Source organism: Natator depressus, chromosome 1 (assembly GCF_965152275.1).
Source record: "Natator depressus isolate rNatDep1 chromosome 1, rNatDep2.hap1, whole genome shotgun sequence".
Classification (NCBI taxonomy): domain Eukaryota; kingdom Metazoa; phylum Chordata; order Testudines; family Cheloniidae; genus Natator; species Natator depressus.
In genome coordinates this window covers 185,288,468-185,316,366 of record NC_134234.1, presented here as the reverse complement: position 1 = coordinate 185,316,366, position 27,899 = coordinate 185,288,468, and the positions used below count along the sequence as shown (strand labels likewise).

Sequence of the window (27,899 nt, the reverse complement as noted above, 5' to 3'; positions counted from 1 at the left end):
CACAGACACAAAGTGGTGGAGAGACATGATAGAACAGGTGGGGGAAATGTGGCTTTTGTTGGTGTCTTTGGAACACCGGGTATCTTGTCAGTGGCGAATGGATGTTTTAGGCTGGCAGGTTGGCCATGGCACCTGTTGCATGGACACAGGCTCACATTCTGGTCAGGGATGTCATTTTTTTGGGTCCTTTCTCCTCAGACCAGGCAGGGCTGAATGGGCAATTTCATCTAGTTGTGGTAATCTGTGCAGTGCAGTTGATTTCAGGATCTGTTCAAAAGCTGAGAGAGTGAGAGATAGGATATGAGGGAAAAAATAGTGGGAGAGAAAGTAACACCAAAAGGAAGGGAGACAGAACAGGCCCCTGCAGTGCTGACCATTATGTATCCCCATTGATGGACTGATAACTGGATGTCATGATATGCTGACTTTTAGGACTCTAAGGTGAAAACAAAGTTCCTTAAACAACAGCAGGCCGCCTTGGGAAGAAAATCCTTTGGTCTGGTTCGTTCCTTCTGTCTGGGGATTAGAAGAATATGAGATGAGCTGGGAAGCCATGATATTTTCTCAAAGTCTCCTTTTAAGTCCTCCAAAAGGGGGGGAAATGAGTGGCATAGTTCATCCCCTCATTATTTCATTCACCAATTAAATCCATTTCCACAAGCCCTAATTTGGCATAGATAACTTCCCACATTTTCTTATTTATTAAGTTCATTCTCAACCTAATCTTTCAGCCATATCAATAGGCCATTTTTGTTTGCACTAATTCAGTTTCTCTATCTGGTCTTCTTGCACCTGTTTATGACATACTTCATTGAAAATACCTTGACCTACTTTCCCTAGTAAACTCTTAAGTAGGCTAAGGTTATAGACCAATTGTCACAACAGGGTTTAGGGTTAAGAGCAAAAGAAGGAGCCTCACGTGATGCAGTTTCCACTGCCATGCACTCTCAGCTGGCATCGGCCAGCTGTGCCACTAATGGAAGCAGTGGGTTGTGTTGGGGGACCCTTTTACACTAAATTTGTAAATTGGTTTGTGCTCAGATATCAGTTTTGAAAGCAATGCTTTTTGAAATTTACTACTAGGACATATTTTTGCGTGGCCCGTTTTTAGTTTGGCATGGGTCTTTTATGTATTGCTCCTGAAGGGTATCGTGGAGTGACTGGTCCCTTTCAGGGGAAATGGGGCCAGACACACCTGTGCCACAATTAATTAGTTGTTTCCCAGCCTGCAGGGGGTGGGATTAAGGAACGTCAGGTGACAGATTAATGGATGCCTGGGCCTTATAAAAGGACTGAGAGTGAGATCAGTCTGGAGTTGGAATGACAGGGAGCAGGTAGGCTTCTGTGGAAGGCTAGGGTCTGAAGGGGAAAGGGTAGTTCAGGAGAACCAGCTTCAGTCCCAGTGCTCTATACCAGAGCAGGGAAGGATGCAAGCAGTGGAGCCCAGAAGGGGCTGGGAATGGTACTCTAGCAAACCAGGCTGGGGGCTAAATACTCTATCCCAGATCCATAAAGACTCTCAAAGATAGCCCAGAAAGGGGCTGGGAATGGGACCTAGAGGGTGGACTGAAGAGAAGCCCCCAAAAGGCAGAGGAACCTTTTTGTTTGTTGGGACTTTCAGTTTGCTACCCAGGAAGGGTTAGGCTTGATTGTGATTTGGCTGGAGGGCTAAACCCCATCTCCAGAACAGACTGGTGTCTGGTAAGCCAAGGAGATCCACCCTGGGGAGAGAAACTGAGGCAGGGAGTGCTGGCAGTGCCACACATGGCCAGCAGGGGGCGATACAGGGCAACCACAATGCCATGATAGAGGATTACAACTCCTCTAAGCTTGTTTGAATTGAACTTGTTATGAGTATCTCAAACATGCAGAGAATATACAGTAACATTTAAAACATATGTTTATGGAAAATATTGATATGATTTTTTCCAGTTACTGTCATGTAGGCATTTTCAGAAATAAAATACATAAAATTGGCTTTTTTTGTTTTGTTTTAATGTCTGCAAATTAGTACACAGTCCAGTGCAACTTTAGAGGAGCTTCTCTGCAAACACATAACTCCTGCTTATGTCCTCAAGTCATTAGTAAGATACAATGAGCAATGAGCAACTGGCAGTCTCCTGCTTACTCTACAATGTACAACAGTATAAGTTATAGAAAACAAATGTACAGCAATATTTTACGGTGTATAAATTACAGCATTTGGTCAATTTTTCTCTTATCTGGTATTGATCCTAGGAGATAAAGGGAGAAAAGATCTACTTATAAATGAGGTTTGAAAAAACTGGTCAAGTCCACAATTTAGCTTGGATGAGAGAGAAGTTTTGAATCTATCAGAACTTCTTTCCCAGAGTAATGCAGCAGAATCCACTTTTGAACCATAGAATTATGTTCATCTGGCTTCCCTTCACCATTTCTGGACAAAGGAAAATGGCAAGAGAACAATAACTTGAAATGGGGGAGGGGGAAATCATAATTACCACATGCTGGTATTGGTATATTTTTCAATTAATGAAGCACTGCTTGTGAACACAATGTAATGCTGTCTTTAGCATGCTAACTTTTATGCAAGTAGTATTAGAAAATAAAGCAAAACATTGTTTTTCATCCCAAATGTGTGAATTTGGTAGCTGTAGTGCTGTGTCAGTAAACCTTCAAATTCAGCTTTGAACTCCAAGGTTAGTACTAGTGTATCCCCCAAGCACTATAATTCTGAATTACCACTGAAGAAGACTCTCTGTGCCTTCTATAATACGAAAAATAATCCTCATTTAATTCAGTGTAAACCAAAAGATGTTTCCGTTCTGGTGATGCCATGTTGTATTCTTTAAAATATATAAAGAGCTGTTGTTTATGAAGAGCAGTTTAATAAAAACTAAGTCTTTACTAGATTATCTACTTACATAACCCCCATCACTCATAGTATGCAGGCCCTTCACAAACATTAATGAATGTATCCTCACCACACCCAACTAATATTAAAGTGTTATCCCCATCTTACGTTTGGGGAACCAAGGCACAAAGATTAAATAACTTATCCAAGATCATACAGGAACTCCACGCAGAGCTAGAGATAAAGCGCAGCTCTGAGATGATCTTCCTTCCTTCCGACCTCTGGGACTGTTTCTACAATGAAGGATCAAAACAAATGGACTCAAAAGCCAAAGCAAAGATTTTTTTTTTTAAATTGCAACCGTCCCATAGAACTACTAATGGTATTTAATGTACATATATTTCCAGTGTTAATTATACTGAACACTGCACTGTTGATGAGGAAATGTGGTTTCAGTACTTCCAGGTCTGTTGCTAAGATGAAATGTCTCCCTTTAGAAAACATATTTTTATTGCTCATTACATTTTCCTTACAGACTATTCAGAATCAGAAGTAAAATCAATAGTTTTCCTGCGGTGCACCATAATGTTTTTTCCCAAGTGCTATACTATGAATACAACCTCCAACTCCATTTATTGCCATGTATGAGATAACACTTTACTTAGTGTCAAATTTCATAAATTCTAGTCCAGTTACAGAAATCTAGGTTAAGATGTATCAGACAAGGATAATTGTGTTTTCCAGTAACTGAAAAGGTACACAATTTTTATTTTTGTCCAGAAAAATATCAGGGTTGCAGGATACCATGATTTATACTTAGCAGTTGTAGGTCACATTCATTTATGGTACCATTTAGTCATCTGTAATTGTAGGTATCCAGATGTAAAAGCTGTTTATCAAGGAACCAGATATTCCTATTTTTTTACTCTACCCACACGGGTTCTCATCTAGACCAGTTGTTGTTTTTCAGTCTAATATTATCAGTGTTTTACAGAAGATGATCTGAAAATACAAATAGCCCTTTCTTGTATTGCTATTAAGGGAAAAAAAATCACCCAAAGGAGCAATACTTATTTTATGTTTTCTTTGTCCAGGTTCCTATCACATCTATTAGATGGTTTTTACACATAGATGTGTTTAGATTATTCTCTGCAACATTTGGTTGAAAATAAGGACTCTACACTCAATTTCCTGGATAAAATGAATGTCTGCAACTTTTAACTTATTCCATAAACATATCATATGATATCAATAACCAAAAACATTCTATACTTGGCAATAAAATCTTTTTCTTTTTCTCTCTGGCCACAACAGACTCAAAGCCAAAGGCCACTCAGATTAGTCCCCATAGCCATCCCTCACCCCTCCAAGGCATTGGTCCCCAACAAAAGGAAACTATTATCTTTGCTTGATGTTAAAGTGTGTCCCCCTTTCCCATTATATAAAACTGACCTCACACCTGGGCTTGGCACAGACTATGCCGATGTAATGCTTTGTACACACAGTGTCTCCTGCCACTAGAGATGCCATGTAGGAAAGATGGGCAGGAGCTAATAAGGAACCAGGAGGATTCAGATCTGCTAGGCTCCAAAGTGGATATAGTCTGCTTAGTTTGCCATCCTTAAGATCCTCCGTGAGCTGAAGGTGGGGAGGAATTCAGAAACAGACTGATTGCCTCCACCAGTAGGGCTTACCAAGGTCCTTTCTCCACTAGGCAGGGAAAGCATTTTAGCTTATATATCATTAAAAAAATAAAAAGGAAAATAGAATAGCTGTGTTGTTCACTGAACACAGTTCATCTTGTGCTCTGAATGAGGCAGGGGTCCTGAGGAAAAAAAATAGCATGTTATCATATAATGAAGACCATAACATAACACATATTACATTAAGGGCCAGAATTAAGATTGCACAGGCAAGCTCAATGCTGGCATTTCCTAACTTTCAGGTGCTTTGCTTTGCAACCTAAATACATTTTAATGGCTTTTTAATTTAATTTACTTGGGGGGAGATACAGAGGGGCAAAATCTGCAGCGCAGACATTTACCACTTGAGATAAAGGACTATATTAGCAGGCAGTAGGAGAAGGCTGTTATTCTCTGTGAACCAGCCTCTAGAGGATGCAGCATAACAGGGTGTGTTACTTATTCATGCCAAATTCACTCAATAGCCCCATTGTACTGAGAGTTTAGGCAAGGACAGAGATACGGCAGGTTCTTCCTGAGAGGTAGTGTGACTAAATATGTGGGATTTGGGCTGCCCCTAACTGAGCTTTATTCCCAGCTTGCATGATCTCCCAGTGAGGTGTAGGTTGATGTTTAATAATAAGAGTTGTGACGCATATATAATTATCAACATCTGTCAGAAGTGAGTCAAGAACTCAGGTTTTCTTGATTCTTATTTATTTCTTATTTGTATTTGTGTTTGCTCCTGGATCTCTTGGCTTGCCCCTGAGAAGTGTGTGGGGGGGGCTTCCTACCTCATGTTGTTGCACCCACAGAGGATCAGGACTCCATTGGAGCCATGTGCAGGGTCTTCAGCCTGGTCAGTGAGGGGCATGGCACAGCTCTGTTTACTCTCCCCCTTGCTCTTACAGCTGCTCCATCAGCAGCTAGGCTTTCTATTCCCTGTGATTCCCTAAGCACTGTATGCTGTTCCTGCTGCTGGGACATCAGGAGTCCTGCTTGAGAATGTTCAGGAATTTTGGAATGATGCTACAATTATGCTCAGCAGTGCAAGCCAAAGATGGGAAACGGTGATTTTCAGAACCTTATCATTTAGCCAGACCTGACTAGAGTGTCATGGGATGAGCAAAAGGCACATCTCTGGCCCCAGGGTTTTTCCCCTGTGAATTTGAAAGGCCTGCTGCAATACAATACAATAGAAATGTTAGTTTCTGAAAATGTGGTAAGAATCTTTTATAATGCAAAGTGTTAGGCAACTTAAATATAAGGGTGACTGCCAGCTCCCCTTCTACTTGATCATACATTTTATATATATATAAAATATATAAATATATACAAATATAAATAGAGAGATGATATAGTGCAGGGGTCAGCAAACCTGTGGAATGCGTGCCAAAGGCGGCACGCGAGCCAATTTTTCGTGGGACGCTGCTGCCAGCCAGGGTGCCAGCCACCACCCCCACTCAACGTGCTGCCAGCCTGGGTGAACTGAACCCGGCGGCAGCTGGGACCCCGGCTGGCAAGAGCCGGTGGACGGAACCCCAGACTGGCAGCGGGCTGAGCAGCTCAGCCCACCGCTGGACTGGGGTTCTGTCCGCTGGTGTAGTGTATTAAATTTCTCCCTGTAGGAATGTGTTACTTGCGGAGCACCAGGACTGGCAGCCGTAAGTAGTACACCGTAAGTAGCATATTCCTAAAGGGAGAAATTTAATACACTACACCAGGGTAGGGAAGGCTGTGCCTCCCCAAACAGCCGGCCCACTTCCCATCCCCTGACTGCCCCCCTCATAACTCCTGACCCATCCAATTCCCACCCCGCTCCTTGTCCCCTGACCACCCCCTCCTGGGACTCCCTTCCCCCTGACTGCACCCCTCAGAACCCTTCACCCATCCAAACTCCCCTGCTTCTTGTCTCCTGACCACCCTCACCCGGGACCTCCCCAGCTGCCCCCCCGGGACTCCACCCCCCCCATCCAAGCCCCCCTGCTCACTGTCCCCTGATTGCCCGGACCCCTAGCTACACCCCCAACCCCTGACAGGCCCCCCAGGACTCCCACGCCTATCCAACTACCCCATTCCCCTTCCCCTTACCATGCCGCTCAGAGCATCAGGACTGGCAGTCGTAAGTAGTACACCGTAAGTAGCACATTCCTATGAGGAGCAATTTAATACACTACACCCAGCTCCGCTCAGCCCGCTGACAGTCTGGAGTTCTCAAAATATGTTCTCTCACCCCTTATCAAAAATTACACTACAATTAGCTTAAAAACTTGAAAACTTAAAAACTTTGTATATTACAGTAATTGTTAAAAAATGTATAATGTAAATAAATACATAGGTTTGATGAAACAAAGTAGTTGTACTTATGTGTCTGTGCTTAATTTGAGTTTTCGAAGATTTACCTTCTAAAAAAATCTCAAATGTCTCGCACCCCGGAAAGGGCATCTTGCACCCCCAGGGGGGTGCATGCACCCCAGGTTAAGAACCACTGCACTAAACTGATAAGATGTGCATTTTAATTTAATTTTAAATGAAGCTTCTTAAACATTTTAAAAACCTTGTTTACTTTACATACAACAATAGTTTAGTTACATAATATAGACTTATAGAGAGAGACCTTCTAAAACTGTTAAAATGTATTACTGGCACGCAAAACCTTAAATTAAGGTGAATAAATGAAGACTCAGCACACCAATTCTGAAAGGTTGCCAACCCCTGATATAGTGTATGCAGATGAACTTAGAAATTGTTTGTACTTATGCAAGTTCCCCATTGAATTTTGTAGTATGTAAGAGTTCTGAAGGGTTACTAGAAGAAACTACTTTGCAAAGATTATTATAACAAACTTTAAAAGTACTATATTTAAAAAAGCCAAAGAGAATTTTCTAGATATTGTGCTTGTTTATACTGATTCAAAAGAGCTTTTTACATACTCTTAAACATTGTGGAACAGAAAACTGGAAAATAAAAAAAATGGACTGAAGGGAAAAATAAAGCTTCAGAGATCTGAGGTATCTATACCCGAGAGAGGGTCATAGATAACTGAAACAAACCATAAGGAGATGAGTCAGTGGAGAAGTGGCAAGCCCCAATATCTTACAAACAAATCCTTTAAAGGAATATTCTCCATCTTCCATGTACTCCATGAGAAAATGAATAAAAAACCTTAAAAATAATGCATTTTACAACAAAATAAACTTGCTCTGAAATAAAGAACAAATACTCATTAACACAGTGCAAAAGGGAAATTATGAAGAAATGAATACAGAAAGAATGAAAAATCTAAGAACATAGAAGATGACTCACTGCAATTCAAGTAATCCATTACAGAAACAGGGAAATACTGAGACCAGATGGCACAAAGAAGCTTCCATACAAAGCAAACAGCAGCAATGAGTCCAAGATCTGGAAAGCATCCTTCAGTCCAGCACCAAAGGCAGGAAGATGCAGCCATTAAACGGTGGGTTAAAAGACATGTTAAGATGTTAAGCAAATTCATTTGCATGGCTTCATCAGGTAACTGAATTAAAAACTCTCCCACAGTACTGAATTTCAAAAGACTAGCCAGAATAATTTACCTTTGACATTAGAGATAAACAAAATAGGTTATAAATGACATACAGGATTCACCTGGCCTTAAATTTCCAAGTTGTGAAGAATTACCGATTACTTTGGGGTTTAATTAACTTCTGTTTTAACTTTTCTAGAGAGGAGCAGCCCCTACAAGAAGATTACTCTCTTGTAGAAAGTGTTATTTTTTGTTGAGAGCTAAAGAAATCATAATTGAACTGAGCTCATTGTTTTATCACTTGTTTTGGTTTGTTCCTTTTTTTTTTTTTTTTTTGTAGAATGAATTTATAACTGTGAGTTTTCTTTCTTGTCTAAGTCATTGTGTCCCCTGAAATACGGAAAGAACCTTTATACGACAGGGTCATCTCTCTCTCTCTGAACTTATCAGAAACAGTTAATGATGGGCCTACTTGTTTGTTTCGCTAAATGTAGTGATTTGGGGGATGAACAATTTTGATGCTCAACACCCTAACTCAGGAATAAAATACCACAGCAGTATATGCATCTTAAATACATTTTGATTTACAAGGCACAATACTAGCAGTGACCCAGATCAATAATGTACAAGCTCCTTTGTCCAAGGTATAGAATTTTCAACATTGCAAGTCAGGATAAGCATTGGCTTGGGAAGGAGCTGAAGGCACTTTGTTTTGTTATTTTGCTGCTGAGCTGTTTCAAAGAGAGAAGGGATAGACTACTTCACACACGGAACATTTGAGATGATAATCTCTTCAACCAAGGCTGTGATTTGACACTCATTGGGTGAAGCATAATAGTTACTTCAGTGAACTCAGGTTGAAAAGCAACACAAATTGCTGCATGAGTTTGAAAAGTAGACACCAAATAATAATCAACCATATGTCGTATGTTAAGAGTTTTTGCTCACAATTTGAGGGGCACATAGAGAAAAATATAATAGCAAAAGACGAGGATGGCCATCATCACAATAGTATTTGCTGGCATGTTTTCCTCTAGATAGTCCCTGTTCATCTCAGGCTGCTGCTTCCTTGTTGCATATAACAGCTGGATGAGTTAATCTTACCTTAAAAGTAATTGTATTGGGGTCAAATTCTGCCCTTAAATACATGTACACAATTGTCATTTTCATCAAGGGATTTATATGTCTATCTCTAGGGAAAAATTAGGCTTATATTGTGTTAATGTTTTATACTGTGTATTTTTAAAGCACTTGTTTAATGAATTTTCCTATAAGCCTTCTATTATCAGCATAATAGCTTGATAGGTTTTGTTTGCTTGCTTCTTGCTTGCATTGCCCTGTGCAAGGTAAAAGTATCATGGAGTCATGGCTGAGGCCTGGTCTACACTAGGGTGGGAGATCGATCTAAGTTACGCAACTTCAGCTACGTGAGAAACATAGCTGAAGGCGACATACTGCGCCTCTCGCTCTGGTGGAGTACCGGAGTCGACAGGAGAGACTTGGCGGTCGATTTATCACATCTTCACTAGACGCAATAAATCGACCCCTGCTGGATCGATCGCTCTGGAGGTAAGTGTAGACATGCCCTGAGATTTCATAGATAAAGGTTTAAGATAGTTTCCTTTCTAAACCCACTTTTGATTTTAAAAAGTCTAGTTGCAGCATGACATTGTGCATGCTTTTCATATATCAGAGGAGACTACATTTTTGAACTGTGGAGAATAATTCCTCACAGGCAGAGAAATGGACTCTGAATGTGACCTAACAGGTCTTTTCACAATATTTATATAGATATAGATATTTAGATATAGATAGATAAATATATATATAGAGAGAGATAGCTTCCTTTCTCCAGGGGGGCGGGGAACAACCCCACTGGGTTTTGGTTTGTTTTTATTCTGGGGTTTGATGATTATTTTTACTCTTTTAATGTCACTAAAATATTTACATGAAAAGTAAACATACTTGAAAGTTCGTTACTAGAAACAGATTCTTATTTCAGTCTGATAATGAGAAACTTTCTTTCCAAAGTTAAAAAGGGAAAGTGATAAAAAAATGTTATTTCTACTAGGCCAATTAATGGAGGAAAAACAAACTTATAGATCTGTCACGAAGCCTAGGAGGGAGATATGATGGGTAGAGTCATGAATGACTGAGGGGAATATGGATGGAATTAACTGCCATTGGATATTGGAGAGGTGGGTGGGTAAAGTTATGAATTATTAAGAGGCTTATTTAGTAAAATCTAACATTCGATGGAAAGGGAGTAGAAAATCTGAAAATGCAGTGTTTTGTAGAGCTGGCCTGCTCATCTTAGTTTTAGTTTTCAGAGTGTTCAATTCATAATGTGGTTTCTGATTTTCACAGGAGTATATGTGAAAGCTGCTGATCAGTTCTACAAACAGTTTATTATTGGTTAACATACCTAAATTGATTGGACTGAAATAATGAAAACAGATCATTTTTCTGGGGTAAATTGAATAGGAGTTGTTAAATAGCAAGATAAATAATTCAGTCATATTTCAAAAACTGTAGAAAATCAGGTTCTTGATGATTAATTGAAGTTGAAGAGTAGAACATTTCAAAAGACTCTGTCCTTCTGTTCAGCCAGCTCACGATCGGTAGAGTCTGATTTTAGGACATAAGGATTTGGTTCAGTCAAAACTTCGCAATAATCTAGGGCCTACATTTTCAATAGTGACTAGTGATTTTGTGTTCCTAAGTTTTTGGTTGTTCAATCTGGGACAATTTAAAGGGCCCTGATTTTCAGAGAGTGGATACTCAGTGCTTTCTGAAAAACAGGCATTTTTAAGGTGTTTGGTGATGTTGGATGCCCAATTTGGGTCATATATGAAAATAGAGACCTAGGCACTAAAAGAAAGAAGTTGACAAAAGTGTTGTTGGTATATAGGGGAGTAGTAGGCCCAACTAGTTAGCAAAGTGAGTTCTCAATTGTGTTTGTGTGTTACTTACAGAACTGCAAGCTTTTCATGTGGATGATATTTATGCCATTATGGCTGAGGAGTAAATATGCTTACGAAATAAAACACAGAGTATGTGTTTTATATAATAACTTATTTGTTGTGTTTCCCCTGCTCTCATTTTTTACAGTTGTTTTCCCCTCATCCCTCTCCCTAGAAAAAAGAATGTTTTATATTTTGGGATGAAGAAAATATCACAATCCTGATTCCTGCTTTCCCAATACAGTCCAGAAAAAAAAAAATCTTATATATTCTACACACCAAACACATAATGGGTTGACACTGTACTGTACTCCATTCACCCAGTGGTCAGAGAACCCACCTTGTATATACAGGGCAAGTCAAATTTTGCTGCATTCATCATATATAATGGGCTGCAAAACTCCAGTGACCATACACTTCCTCTCAATACTGGCCTGAACTCTCCGTGTACCAGGGGAAGGGCAGCTATGAGTTAAAGACCTTAATGCTATAATTAGTATCCACAATATGAGAGGATTGGTGTGTTTAAAGGATAGAGTTCACATTGCATATGGAACATTAATTGTGAGTTTTCTCACTTTCAAAAGTGCTTTAGACAACTGTAATCTAATAACGTTTTTCTAAATGAATGTTTAATTTATTTACAAATACATTTTATCTTGAAAATTTTACTGCATTTGAGTTTTGTGCAGAATATTTCTTACACTGTATCTTTTTTCTGCAAGTCAGTAAATGGGTAAAATCTTAAAAAACTACACACTGTTTATTCTAGAACCAAAAATATAATCCCCAATATTTGACTAGAAATCTAGAAATGTAGATTCACTTGTGTTCTAGTCAGAGGGAGAAAAAATGCATAAAATGAGTGTATTACAATATCCTTGGTCATTCTGCGGATGACATAATCTCAGTTACCTACTAAAATGTACTAGGTTGGTTTTTGGGGGGGGTTAAATTTTGCTAACAAAAATAGGAATTCATTGAATTTTTAAATTGTTAACTTCTTTTGACCCAAAGATAAATTTGACCCAATTTATAAATTAAATATAAAATTTACTTATTTATTATGAAGAAATCTGGTGAATTCAATTCAGATTACTCTTAATTTATAGTTTATCTCTTACATTTTGTTCTGCATCTGAAACGATGCCCTTAGCGATACCAGTGCAACCCTACTGCCTTCAGATTATGTGCTTGTGACAGCATCGATACATTTATACAGGTGCAATTGATTTGACTGTAACAATTCTGTTTATGTAGCTGAAGAAGGGACAGAATCTAGCACTTCTGTTAATTTTGTTGGTTGTGTAGTACTAACAAGAATTAAAAAAATAAAATCTATTTTTTGTCTATAAAGTCAGCAGGTATAACTGGGAGCAGATCTTTTGAATAAGGTGTTGCCATTTTTCAGTCAGTTCTCAAAAGTACACCCACACTTTAACCGTGAAATTACTGATATGTACTTTCAACATTAACTCCAGGTTATTGAGTTGGGCTGAGAATTTCCATCTGTCATGCTCGTCTGCCTAGAGGTCACTGCTTGTCAGTATCCTAAGAAAGTAAAGTCAAAAAGTGATAAACAGTGTGCTTTCTCTTTAACCCTTAGTTATCTTTTTCCCTTTCAGCGCCCTCCTTGATAGGTATGGTAAGGAAGGACTGGGCTTCCCAAAACAGCATTGCCCTCTCATGGCAAGAGCCTGACTTTCCCAATGGAGCCATTCTGGACTACGAGATCAAGTACTATGAGAAAGTAGGTCTTGCTTAGAAATCAACTAAATAACACTCTACAGAGCAGCATGTTATATATTGAAATATCTGTATATTTTTTAAATTGTAAACTTGTTCTCACTTTACCCCACATGCAATCATTAGGTTTAAGTGTTAATTTTGTTTTGTACTGATCTATTTTAATTTGTCTTGTTTTATGTCAGATTTGAGTACAGTAGACGAAAACAGATATGCACATCTCATGGTGTCACATTAGTGAGGTTTATAAACAATGTTAAATATGTGGCCCCTTTGATGTGTTTTGATGTCTGCCATGATATTGTTGATATAATACAATTCTGATAAATGTCATTGTGATTACATTTTTTGTGGTCTGATTTAGCAACAACCTGAGGCCAAATTACATGGTACACATTTCTAGCTACAGGATTAGCAAAGAACAGAGAATATTAGACTAAATAAAATGGCATTGTTTTTAAGATTAGAAAGAGAAATGAGAACCACATAAGAAACAAATATTCATATCACAAGTCTGGATCCAAAATCTTCAAGCCCATTTGGGCAAAGGTGCACACACCCGTCCCTCACTCCAGATGTAGATGTGCACACATGTAAGCACAAACTGGAGTCTGCTTTTGCTCTCATCCATTCTGTGCACATTTGCACACCCCAGTTTGAAGAGTAAGCCTTGCTACAGAATAAACATTTGTGGTAATTGGTACCTTCATGCTTTGAGACATATCCAGGAGTTTTCAGGTATCTGCATCTCAACCTGCCAAACTAAGGAGATAATAGTATTTCCTTTTCCCTTTCTAAGAAGCACAAAGCAATGAATGGAAAGGAGAAAAGAGCCCTGAGGAGGAAGACATAAAGCAGAGACAGGAAAAGGGAGTTATATTTTTACTTTGTAAATATCTGGGCTTCTTGTTTTTCAGCCTGAGAAGTTCTGAGTCTGCAGTTGTGTGCACAGTTATGCTGTTTTATTAAAGCTAGAATTGAGAAAAGTCCAACAATTGAAATTACTCAAATTGAAAAACAAGTTACACTGTTTATCTTATTTGATAAACACACAAATGAGGCCTGGAAAATCCACAGATTCCAGGGATCCTCAAGGATCTATTCCATAACTTTTACCATGTTGCTTCCCTATTATGACTTGATCTGGCACTTGTTTTATTTATCAACAATAAAAAAAATCTGACTGTAAATACTGTACTCTATTAAGAGATTAATTCAACTGCAGGAAACATTTTGGCTCATTCCAGAGATCTGCCCATCAAAGTTTTAGAAAGGATATTAAGTTTTAAGCACAAACTTAGTTGCACAAACTCATTGGTACATTATACTCTGAAGACAAATAAAGTGTTACTGAGCAACTTGGCACAGGAATTCTCTTTAGTAGTGTCAACAGGGCACTAAAATCTAGCACTGCCTAAGGAAGTTTACCTTTGCACAGTAGAGTCACATGCGTCATAGACTTTAAGGTCAGAAGGGACCATTATGATTGTTTAGTCTGATCTCCTGCACAACGCAGGCCACAGAATCTGACCCACCCACTCCTGTAACGAACCCCTAACCTATGTCTGAGCTATTGAAGTCCTCAAATCATGGTTTAAAGATTTCAAAGTATATATACCTCAAACAAATCCTGTCCAACCCCATATAGGAAGCACCATTTTCTTTTCTAGTCCTTTATAATGCATCAGGGGTATTCTTCTACCGTAAGCAATTCTTTCTCTTACGCATGGCGGGGGGGAGGAGGATTCATTGTTGGCATAAGCACATGCTTCTCCCAGTGGTTATTTTGCCCTTAGTGCCTTGTGATAGTCACTCGTACTGAATCAATAATTTTTTAACAAAGCACCTTTTGTCAATAGCCTATAGGAGAATACTCTTTTGGCAGTACTAATTAGAAGGCAAACTGGGAGATAACCATGGGCAGCAACAACTGTGGGAAGATTATTTAGGGGGAAAAAAGATATATGTTACAACTTCCTCTGAAACATCAGGCATGTACCACTCTTGCAGGCCAGATTCTGGAAAGATAGACTAGAATCATGTGCTATACTGTGATACTGAAATAGGAAATTTGATTTTATGCCATTTTAATGTGTTTGATGTAGCCATATTAATGTTTTTATTTAACACCATTGAAATGTTATTTATATAGCACCTTTGGAGTACATTAGGCTTTGCAGACATGATAACGAATGGGTATAATGGCCAAATGCAAAGCAAAATTGTACGCTGAAATGAAGAGGACAGCTCCCATGCCAAAACCAGCAAATACAAGTATGGCCTTTACAAAAATCTATTTGTCCTCACCCTGAAACTCCACAGAGTACAGTTACTAAAACCCCAGAAGAGCGATATTACAGTAAAAGCTGTGTTATCCAGCACTTTATCAACCGGAAACTCTATTAACTGGCATTTCTGATATCTCCTAATACAAATCTTCAATCTAGTAACCGGGACTAGTTTACTGCCCAAGAGGTTATGCAATTGCACATTTTGCACTCTACTTTTATGCAAAAGAGGAGGAAGACAAGCAAGCAAGCAAGCAAGCTGATATCAGGGATTTATTCAAAAAAGCAACTTCCAGGGTTTGTCATAGGGTCATTACAGATTCAGCCCAATCTCCTACACCTTCTACATCTACAATAATAATTGATGTTGACAATGATGACCCTGAGGTACTACAAGATCCTGAGGTGCCTTCTGAATCACCAAAAAAAGATTAAATTATGTTCAGTATAGTTTTAGTGTTAAGTGTATTTGTAGTGATCTGGGTGTACACCATATGCTGCTCATAGTGATATGTAGTGTCATAAGATAACCTACTGTATAGAAAACTTTAACTGTATACACCTAAGTGTTTCAAGAAACCAACCACTCTGCAGCGCAGTACTACTACTGGATTGGTGAATACCTTTATACTGTATGACTGTATTTTATACTTTATTAATTTATTGTATTCTAATTCTTTGAAAATTAGTATTCCATTGGTAAAGTATAGCTCTCAGTTAACCGGAATATTTGATTAACCCGCACCCACCCCCCACACACTCCCCCAACATGCTGGATAACAAAGTTTTTACTGTAGAAGGGATGTCTAGAATCACAGAAGCTTCTCAGCAATATTTGGTGATGGAAATATCAGCAGTCAAGTTCTCAGTGGCCACTACAAGCCTGAAATGGGACTGTTCTCATAAACGTGTAGAGACTGTGAAGATCTGACATAGCAATGTGAATGATGTTACCGCACGGACATCCTTGTATTGTGAACTTTGAAAATTGTGGCCAGCATTTTGATTTATGCCTAATTGGAGTCCCAAAAAGAGTTTGGTTATGGTATCTTACTGCCCAGTTTACTGTGGGTCTCTCTTAAGTGGAAAGACACAGTTCTAAGGCCTCAAAATAAGTCTGTCCATCAAACCTAAACTCAAGACAGCTGAGAAGTTCTGTACAATAAATGTGAAGTTCTCACTATGCAAGGAAAAGAAAAGTCTTCAGGAGGCAATAAAAATGCATATAGTGATGCATAATTCCCAACCAATCTTCATTTGCCCCAGATATTGCTATAAAGACTACCGCAATAAGAATGGAACAGATATTGCAGAGTATTCTTAGTTTTTTTCCTGTATGGTATCCCATTTGCCTCCCATTCATATTAGAGGGAAGACTGGGTTTTTCCCCCACAGACATTGCAGAACCAAGTGCCTCCATCGAACACTCCGTTATTTGAAAGCAGCATCTAGAATCTCAATTCATCTGAATAACACAATGTGTGACAATAGTTTAACTCTGTGAAACCCTGAGGATTTCAGCAGAATTATTGGATTATATTTAATCCTTTTAAAAGTAACAGTTTGTGTTCCCTGGAACTTTCTTTGGTGATTTGTGGGAACGGGCCAGAGAGACATTCTAGACCTCTATAGGGAGTTCTGCATTCATTTAACTATAGCCACCAGGACTTAGTCATCCCATGAACAAAACTTCTTGTCCCTCACGTGCTTTTAATATTGCACAGAAGATATGGGAAGCTTTAGAACTGGGATCACAATGGAATTTTTCCTGCTGAGGCCAAACTGGCATGTGGTCAAGGGGTTTTCACCTCCTCACAGCCTCTTGGAGGCACAATTGGTTTGAAAACAGTAAAATACAGAAATTCACATAATGCTATTAAGATCACTGACGTGTCGCAACTTGCAGCCATTGCCCAGTGCTGGTAGAGGCTAAAAGAGCCAGTTCCTAGAGGTAAATGACGTCTGGGACTCTGCTGTTGGACCTTTTTGAGAACTCAGCCTTATTGAGGGAGCAGGAACAAACCATCCCGATGTGCAGAAAGAATAGCAAATATGACAGGCGACCAGCTTGGCTTAATAGTGAAATCTTCAGTGAGCTTAAACACAAAAAGGAAACTTACAAGAAGTGGAAACTTGGACAGATGACTAGGGAGGAGTATAAAAATATTGCTTGAGCATGCAGAGGTGTAATCAGAAATGCCAAAGTACAATTGGAGTTGCAGCTAGCAAGGGATGTGAAGGATAACAAGAAGGGTTTCTACAGGTATGTTAGCAGCAAGAAAAAGATCAGGGAAAGTGTGGGACCCTTACTGAATGAGGGAGGCAACCTAGTGACCGATGATATGGAAAAAGCTGAAGTACTCAATGCTTTTTTTGCCTCGGCTTTCACAGACAATGTCAGCTCCCAGACTGCTGCACTGGTCAGCACAGTATGGGAAGGAGGTGAGCAACCCTCAGTGGTGAAAGAACAGGTTAAGGACTATTTAGAAAAGCTGGACATGCACAAGTCCATGGGTCCAGATCTAATGCATCCAAGGGTGCTGAGGGCGTTGGCTGATGTGATTGCAGAGCCACTGACCATTATCTTAAAACTCGTGGTGATCGAGGGAAGTCCTGGACAATTGGAAAAAGGCAAATATAGTGCCCATCTTTTAAAAAGGGAAGAAGGAGAATCCAGGGAACTACAGACCAGTCAGCCTCACCTCTGTCCCTGGAAAAATCATGGAGCAGGTCCTCAAGAAATCCATTTTGAAGCATTTGGAGGAGAGGAAGGTGATCAGAAACAGTCAACATGGATTCACCAAGGGCAAGTCATGCCTGACTAATCTAATTGCCTTCTATGATGAGATAACTGGCTCTGTGGATATGGGGAAAGCAGTGGACATGATATACCTTGACTTTAGCAAAGTTTTTGATACAGTCTCCCACAGTATTCTTTCCAGCAAGTTAAAGAAGTATGGATTGGATGAATGGACTATAAGGTGGATAGATAGCTGGCTAGATCATCAAGCTCAATGGGTAGTGATCAACGGCTTGATGTCTAGTTGGCAGCCGGTATCAAGTGGAGTGCCCCGGGGTCGGTCTTGGGGCCGGTTTTGTTCAACGTCTTCATTAATGATCTGGAGGATGGGATGGATTGCACCCTCAGCAAGTTTGCAGATGACACTAAGCTGGCGGGAGAGGTAGATACACTGGAGGTTAGGGATAGGGTCCAGAGTGACCTAGACAAATTGGAGGATTGAGCCAAAAGAAGTCTGATGAGGTTCAACAAGGACAAGTGCAGAGTCCTGCACTTAGGACAGAAGAATCCCATGCACTGCTCCAGGCTGTGGACCAACTGGCTAAGCGGCAGTTCTGCAGAAAAGGACCTGGGCGAGTGGCGAGAAGCTGGACATGAGTCAGCAGTGTGCCCTTGTTGCCAAGAAGGTAATGGCATACTGGGCTGCATTAGTAGGAACATTGTCAGCAGATCGAGGGAAGTGATTATTCCCCTTTATTTGACGCTGGTGAGGCCACATCTGGAGTACTGTATCCAGTTTTGGGCCGCCCACTACAGAAAAGATGTGGGCAAATTGGAGAGAGTCCAGTGGAGGGCAATGAAAATGATTAGGGGGCTGGGGCACATAATTTACGAGGAGAAGCTGAGGGAACTGGTCTTATTTAGTCTGCAGAGGAGAAGAGTGAGGGGGGATTTGATAGCAGCCTTCAACTACCTAAAATGGGGTTCCAAAGAGGATGGAGCTCGGCTGTTCTCAGTGGTGGCAGATGACAGAACAAGGAGCAATTGTCTCAAGTTGCTCAAGTTGGGGAGGTCTAGGTTGGATATTAGGAAAAACTATTTCACTAGGAAGATGGTGAAACACTGGAATGGGTTACCTAGGGAGGTGGTAGAATCTCTATCCTTAGAGGTTTTTAAAGCCCGGCTTGACACAGCCCTGGCTGGGATGATTTAGTTGGTCCTGCTTTGAGCAGGTGGTTGGACTAGATGACCTCCTGAGGTCTCTTCCCACCCTAAGCTTCTGTGATTCTATGACCTCGTGCTCAGGGCAGAGACCTGACATATTGGCAAACTCTGGGTCTCCACACAGGCTTGTGGCCTCTTATCACTCAACCCCCTCTTCCCCCTTGTATGTTGGGAGTTCTGGGGAGAGAAGTTTTCACAACTGAGCTGAGTCTCTGGGGTAGACAGGGCAGTTATTGTTTGGTTCTAAAGCTCTGTAACCCTTGCTGGAACCTGGCATGTGAGAGCAGGGGGTGAGAATTATAGTGCCCCTCCCCAATGTATAACTGATAAAGTGCCAATTAAACCCATCCCATGTGCCTGTCCTTCATGTGGCTGCTTGTCCTGGTCAAAGGATTATAAAGTTTGGGTCAGTCTGGCAGGGGGGAAAAAATCTGAAAATCTCATTCCAAGCTTCCATTACTGTGTGATAGAAAATTTTCCTTTGCTTGAATACTTCTGTGATATTATCAGCTACAGAATATCATGCACCTGAAATAACATTGTATCTCGAAACCTGGCAAATTCACATATCTTATTTCTAGTAGATGATGAATCATTCCAAAAACTGTCAATTTAGCAACATATGTCACCTTAGATGATAAGTGAGTCTGCACAGAGACAAACAATCCATTAAATGTTTGATGCTAGAAATCCAAGAGGTACTCTGCAAAGAAGTTCTTGATATCCCCTGCTTCACTGTCCTCAGAGGTACTAGACATTTGCAAATTAAATCTTTTAGTATGATATGCCTGATACCTGCCCATATGATTCCATAATGATTTAACATTGGGTATTGCCCACATATTCAGGGTCTTCCTGATCACCATATTTGGGGTCGGGAAGAAATTTTTCCCCCAGGTCAGATTGGCAGAGACCCGGTGGGTGTTTTGCCTTCCTCAGCAGCATGAGGCAATTAAAGAGAACTAAAGTAAATGGTGGATTCTCTGTAATTTGATGTCTACACTCTACCATTCTTTTGAATTGAATACTGTGGGGTTATAGAATTTAATAAATAAAAGAGAGAGAGTCTTTGAGTAGTATGGACCGGGGAAAATTAGTTTTCAGGTGAGATTTTGAGGACAGATGTAGAGCTGTTACTTTATAACTACTTTTTATTAAGCTGATGAAGTGGAGAGATATAGCAGAGCATCAGGTTTAAGGAATTTTGAGGGCAATATGACCTTGCTAATTTTCCCATCAGCCTGAAGTTGTATTGACTTTACTCACATAAGAAATGATGCTCAACTTCAAAATCAAATATTTAAACAAACTTTTCCATTTCTTTGAATCATGTGATTTCAAATGAATAAACCTGAATGGGGACAGTAACGTTCCTAAGATCAGCTCAAGGTAAATAATTTTTGTAGGAGCAATGTGAAGTTTTAAAAACTTAAAATGGGTATTTTTTTTAAATATCAGTGGGCAATCAATATTAAATATCAGGATTAGCTACAAACGAACAAATGGAAAATTGTTAATGCGTCAGGAAGTTTCTTCCAAAGTGCCTGCATACAAGTGTGTTATGCAGAACTTAAACCACTTTGAAAAGTGTGTTTACATATTATTGTTGATAAATACTTCTATTATAGGAATTTTCTATTAAATTCCGAGGATATGAACTCTCAGAATGTGTGCTCAATATTCTTTAAAAGTCATAGTGTGTGTGCACAATAGATTATGTATTCTAAATCCTGAGTTTAGGAAAGCTGCATGCTACATGAATATACATGGGCTTGTAAATTGCTATTTTATGACTTGCCACTTTTCCAAATCCATAGTAAAGAATAGATTGTACAGTTTTAGGCACAGCTCTGTACTGAAACGTTGTAGAGCTGCACCATGGAGGCATTCTGCCTCAGAGGGCAAGAATGCCTCCCAGAGCTCCACAGTACATAGGGAAGTGCTCAAACTGTTCCATTCCTTTTGGGAGTACAGCTTACTCTCCGGCATATGGCCTGCCAGTTTTCCTCCCCTCCATTTTTGGGGCACCGTGTGCTCTCTTGGGGAAGTAAGAAGGGATAGGTCTCTGCAATTCACTTGAGTGCAGAGAGTACAGTTCTGCCCACCCATTAGGTGTGTGACGTTCCAAGTCCTTCCTGCTCTCACACACACACTACACCTACGTGAGGCACAGCCAGAATTTTACCCGAAATACTTTTCAAAACACTTTATAAATGTAGTCAGTAGATAAAGGAGCTCTCTACATTTCTGGTTGAAGGAGGTTGATGTTAGTAAGCTACAGTAATGTTATTCCCTTTTGTCCCATAGCCTCCTGCGATATCTACACCACATAATGTAGCTTGCTTGATTCTTTTCAAGTCTCTCATAGTAGTGAATAGTTTAACAATAAAAGTTTTTCAATTATTCTTTTACATAATTTGTGATTGAGTCAAAAATGTTAGGCTTGTGCAGAGGCCACCATTTTGCAACTAATGCCATATTTCCCTTACCTACTAAGGTTGCCACCTCTGAGGTAGAAAAAACAGGACATCTGGGATGACCATGAGCCTATAAAATTGGACAGCTGGTAATGTGTACTGTGCAGCCTGACAGATATTCCTCTTTTGAGGGACTGTCCTTGGAAAACAATGGATAGGTGGCAGGCAACCCTGTTACCTACCAGCAATTGCTTTCTGAATTCAGGTTATGACTTTATCTTAGATTTTAAAATGAGGAAGAATATACTTTTAAGCTTCCATTTAAAAAATATATTTTATATCATAGCCACATGTGCTAGGCACTTCATAATAGACATAGGAAGACATGCACCCTACCCCAGTGAGCTTACTGTCTACAGGGACATGCTGACAGTAATACAGATGTGCGGTAGTTTGATTTAGGTATTTGGCCATTATAGTGGTTCAGTAAATGGTTTTTATGTATAATAAGTATGAAAGATATAGGCTAGTGAATATTATTCTTATTAAGGATGGGTAGCCAGTTCAGCAAAAAGGGTCAGGCCCGCACAAAGTTTTAGAGTATAAACAATTTTCACATTATTTTTAAATTGTCTAAACTCTGCACTTCTGGAGTCTCAGTGCAACCAGAAGTGCCGACATAGAGCATGTCTACATAGTGCAGCAATGCCCACTAATGTGTTGCAATCTATATAGACCCTGCTGGCATGCACCAAAAGTTCTCCAGAGCATGTTCACTGTAATATGTCTACGTGGACCAGTGAGTGTGCCACACGTTGGTGTGCTTTAGAAATCACATCTCACTGGTACACATTGCTGCATGCTGTGTAAGAGAACAATATTTCTGTTGCGGCCAGAAGCCGGAAATGTAAGTCTCATGAGATAGTAGTTGTTGTTCTCATGAGAAAATGTAGTTCTCATGAGAGTTCGAGTGTTTTTGCAGAGCCAAGAATTCTGAATAATTTGGATAAGTACGTGAACTTTTGAACGCTGATGTAAAATCAACCTCTAGACTTCCTGCAGTTGATGATAGTTCAAGGAATTGATCAGCATTCTTACCACAAGCTTCATGAATGTTCCTTGCTTTTTCAGCCTAAGGAAGCACTTCAAAACCACTGCCAAATAAACCACACCTTGAGAATTTTAAAAATAATTACTGCAAATGTGCTTTGGGAGATAAACCATTAAAACAAAATTGCCTAGCTGATTCTAGTATAGTGAGTGGTGTTTAGTAGGCTTTTCAATTTCCCTATTCTGCTGTTATTAATGTAGATCCCCAAGGGAAAAACTATAAGAGCTTAGATTCTCAAATGAGAAAAATTTAGGTCTCAGCACTGTTGCAAATGAGGTGAATAATTATGAGGCCTCTCTGACCAGATATCATTTTTGCCTTTGGGAAAAACCCAAAGACCTTACAGCAACCATTATTAATGACACGGATATAATTACTATTAGGAGAAAAGGAAATCTAGCCTCTAAATATCAATTACATATAACCCAGGGTTCTATCAGAGAGATTCTGCACTAGGCCTTCCCCATTAGCTGCCTTGGTTTGTCTGTCCTCCTAATGGGTTTCTTCAATTATTTAGAGCTAGCTTCTAAAACTTTGTATTTAATAATAAAGTGGTCCAGAGAGCTATTACTGTTATCATTCCTGCTAAACCAAAGATCTCACCGAGAAATATTATGCTGTTTAAGCAGTCCTAGTGGACATTATTTAAAGAAAACATACTCAGTGCTTGCTTTTCTAGTGTTCCCTTTTGTAGTCAATACCTTTTTTCTTTTTTTTAACATGACATAAGCATTGCATGACAGTAAGAGACATAAATGTAAAAAAAAAGTGCATTTAGTACTTTTGAGTGGGTAATCCAAAAAGTAATGAGGAGTAATCAGCTATTTACATTTGATTGTTATTCCAGTGTGTTTACCTTCTATTGGCAGATTTAAAAATGACTATGACTCTTTGATCATAACTTTTCGTAAGGAAATAAAGATAATGAGCTGTTTTACATTTCATTTCTGGAACTTTACATTAAACCCATAAACCCAATAGACTAGATATTCAAATGTTGTACATCTAAAAACCAGTTGTTAGCCACAAGTGTTTTTCACTTGTGATTTAGGCTTGAAAAGTATATGCAAAGACAGGTTACAAATCCATAAATACAGCATTACACAGCTAGTTGGGTACCTCAAAAATAGCAGATGATAGAAGTGGATTTCTGAGAAAAGTTGTGCTCAACTTCCATTCTATCCAAGCGTTAGAAGCCCATACATAAGAAAAAATAGTTTTCAAATAATTTAGTAACACAGCAAGAATAATATAGTTAACTACACTCATCAGCTGTTAGTGTGAAGAGTTAAGATAAATAGGCTTAAAAATTAAAATATACAGCAGCCTAGTGTCTTTCAGATCACACTAAGGAACAAAATATAGATGAACATAGGATGAAAAGGACATTTTGGATCTCTGTTAAAGATTTGACACAGCAAATGCTTATAGGAGACTAATATCTTTTAAGCAAAGACTAATTGAACATACCAATTTAGACACTGTTGTATCGAGAACTAGTTTCTATTTGTTTTCCTTTTGACATACAGGTGCATTGGCTAGTCGTGGCAGGAACTCACCATCTTGAAAAATCAGGCCACTTATTTAGGTTCCTGAGTATGGATTTAAGAGACTCATTCTGGATAGCCAAAAAATGGTAGTGTGTCAGTTCCAGGAAATATAGAGTTAATTATGTAATGGCACAGCTACCAAATAATGATTATATAGACAAGTATAATTTCTTTCCTTACAAATTAAATGCAGTGTTTGGAGACACCCACTATGTTGAAGTCTGCTAAGTAATTAACCTAGGAACTGAATAAGCTTACATAAAGTAAGAACTATCCTGAACCTTGGCCAAAATCTTTATCCTTGAACATAAACCATTTTGAAGACCAAAGGTGGTTCACTGTTTTCATAAAGCACAAGCGGTTTGTTGCCCCCCAAATCCTCCTTCCCCTGAAATGATCATCATGGATTCATAGATAGAGGCTAGAAGGGGCAATTATGATCACCGAGTCTGATCTCCTGTATAACAGACAGTAGCATTTCACCCAGTAATTCCTATGAGCCCTATAGCTTGTACTTATTTCCAGTTTTAATATTATGTCTTTGTCTAAACTAAAGCACATTCTAGTATGTTACCTTCTTCCTGTGTAGTTTCCTATAGACTTCATTCAAATTGCCTCTTAACCTTCTGTCCCCACCCCAACTCCATCAGTTTTCAGTTCTTTTCAGTTCCACTGACCTAATCCAGCTCTCTTCACACAGGCAGCTCAATTTGTTTTGGTTTTTAAGTCCTCCCTTGTACCCTAAGCCCAGTGACACCATTTTCCGTTTCACTGTGCTTCTTTTTCTGGTTCATCTTCAAACCTCTCCAGTTTCATAGACCTAAATTCTGGATTTCCCCTAGGAGACCCCTTCTTTTTCCGATATCCAAGTAGGGCCATTTTAGTGTCTTGGTATTATAGAATCAGCTGCTAGCATAAAAATCTCATAATTTCAAATTCTCGCCCATCATCATGTGTTCACAATGTGTTCTGATGTGCCAGTGACCTGAGGAAGTTTGGAGTTTTTGAGTATGCTGACATTATGATGTAAAAGAAAGAACTGTAGGAACAAAGACCCGAAAATAAGACTCACTGGATCCAGTTGGTTAGAGCCAGCCCGAGGGCTAATTTATTCAGAGAATGAAGAGCGGGGATCAAATTTTGGGACGTGAAAAGCACCTAGTTTATTTGGAGTGAGGGAGGCACAAGATTGGGAAGCTGAGCAAGGTGAGACAAGATCTCAGAAGATAAACTGATAAACATCCTGACTTGTCCATACCGAATCAAGACTCTTAATTGTCTGAGGTGTGCCTGTTATTCTAATACTTACTGTCAAGAAACTAGAACCATTGCCATCCCAGGTATTTCCTCCCAGTTTGCCCCAGTTCTTCACTTCAGTGATTTTACTACTTCAGTAGATTGGACGTACTGCAAGAACAGTGGCGAGAGACCCCTGTTCTCCTGAATCTAGTTTTGCAGCCAGAAACTCCCCCTCGTATAGGACAAATTGTTATCATTTCACCCTGTAATATTTTTCATCCCCAGTAACAGACTAGGTAACTACATGAACACATCTTAGATTAAGCAGTGATGCCAAAAGCAAATGTGTTAAGCCGGAAGCCTGCTCTTTCATATCCAAAACAATTATACAGCGGGCTGGGGATATAGGACTCAGAAAAGAAAGATGAGATCTTCCAGAGTGAGTTATTCCCTTTTCGATGTAACAAAATGAAACATTTTATAGCACAGTATATTTTTAAATAAAAGAATAGACCTGTTAAATTATTTTTGTTAGTGCAAGATTATGCATTAAATAGGGTTTCACCTTTAAAGGCTTGGTTAACCAACTCAAGCACTTAGGAAAGCTGCTGACTCAGTATAATTAAAGAACTTTCATGTAATTCTGTTACGATTGTCTTATTTAAATCAAAAAAGATAATGCTGTTGATTTAAAGAGAGAGTGTGTAGAAAACTCTCTCTTGTAAAGCTTTTATTTATTTATTTATTTATTTATTTTAAAATGCACTGGTATTAATAATTTCAAAGTGCCCTTTCTCAATGCTCTTGTCAGGGAGACTGAGTTAACAACCTATTATTATGTACTCCTCCCTGAGTTGTTACTAGCTTTATGGTCTTTTGCGGGAATACACCTGCTTCTCATAAAAACATTTATATTGCTGCAGAAATTGATGCCTCCTGTATTTGCAGTGACCTTGTACAAACTACATTGATTTTAAACCTTGAGAGAAAAGGATTTCTCAATAAAATGATCATGTCTCCCTTTATACACCGCCACAAATACTCGTATGGTATAGCATTGTAGTAGCCATGCTGCTGAACTAATAGTTAAGGAGGCACTTCCATTTTAAACATCTGGTTTCACGTATGTATAAGTTTCCTAAAAACAATCCTTTCATCTGAAGTTTTCCACACTTTGTGCTCAGCTCAAAGTTGTTTTCTCTGAGTTTTGTAAGATTCAGATGGGGCACTTCTGAGTTTTATAAACACACAAAACCTTGGATTCCCCTGCTTTAAAAGAAAAAAAAATCAGGGTTTGGTTTGGCTTTTTAGGGAGGAAGTTGCGGGGGGATTGTTTTTTGAAACACGCACTTAGCTAACTTTAAAGTGGCTTATTTTTCAAGCTTCACACTTGCTTAATGGACGTACTCCTGTAAGGAGAAAAAATTCCTTTGAGATGTCTGAAGAAACGTAATTTATCAATAATGAGCCAAATTTATCAGTGATGTAACTCCAGAGTCTACAGTGGAGTTATACGAGGGATGAATTTGGCCCTGTGAAGCTAACCGAATTACAAAATCATGCATTAGATATCTACTGTATGTGATAATTTACTGGTTTGTAAACAGTGTATTGAGATTTGTGTAGCTGGAGGTGTCTGCATAATGAAATGCATTAAATTGAATCTCTCAGGGTCCTCCCTGCATATTGGTCGGAATCTATCCCCCTGAACTCCCTTACTATATTTATTGGAATGATTGCATATTAAATTCAAACTTCAGTCATTCTAGGAATTTGTGCTATATACCCTACAAAGCATATTAACTTTGAAACCACCAGCAAGAACTCGAAGAAACTCTGTTAGTGCCCTCAAATCACTTTAAGATGACATCAGAAGAAGCTGCCTTTGCCCATACATTCAGATTTTCTGTACTTTACATGTAGGGCCATACAGCTAAGATCTCTGTGATAATGGAAAAAATAGCAGTTAAACACAGAAAAGGACTACTAGACTAGATAACCTACCTGTCAATGCAGGAATTCCTTATAATGTATAAAAACAATGAGGAGTCTGGTGGCACCTTAAAGACTAACAGATTTATTTGGGCATAAGCTTTCATGGATAAAAAAACCCACTTCTTCAGATGCATGGAGTGAAAATTACAGAAACAGGCATAAATATATATATTAGCACACGAAGAGAAGGGAGTTACCTTACAAGTTGTTTTGTCCAGTCTAGTTTTCGATGTCACAAAAGACTGGGCTTCCATCTTTTCTTTTTCGAGACAATTCCAGAGCCAAACAGGAAGTTTCTGCTGATATTTAGCCTAAATTGTACTTCTCATTACTTTTCACTGTCCTATATAATTCTTCTCCCTGTTATCTTCACCACTCTTAGCAAGACAGGAGATAATATAATATAGGACCACAGTTTATATTGGTAGTTAGCAAAATCTATGCAACATGGTAGATTAAGTTTTTGCTTTATATTTCAGAGGTAGTGACTCCCAATTATACTCACAAGTTGTATTGCTATTGCAATGTATATTAAATTTTTTCAACATGATTCTAGATTAACATTTACTACTTTTCTATGGAAAGGAAGATGTCTGAGCTAAA

The 27,899-nt window shown here is 39.1% G+C and overlaps 1 protein-coding gene across 8 annotated transcripts in view; it reads left to right on the top strand.

Moving 5' to 3' along the window:
- Positions 1-27,899, top strand: part of LOC141999196 (ephrin type-A receptor 6) — an 817,098-nt gene that overhangs the window by 542,349 nt on the left and 246,850 nt on the right. For all 8 annotated transcript variants that reach the window (XM_074972390.1, XM_074972364.1, XM_074972372.1 and 5 more), the window contains one exon: positions 12,612-12,736. In XM_074972390.1, the coding sequence (XP_074828491.1) occupies positions 12,612-12,736 (125 nt within the window). The remainder of the gene's footprint in view (positions 1-12,611; positions 12,737-27,899) is intronic.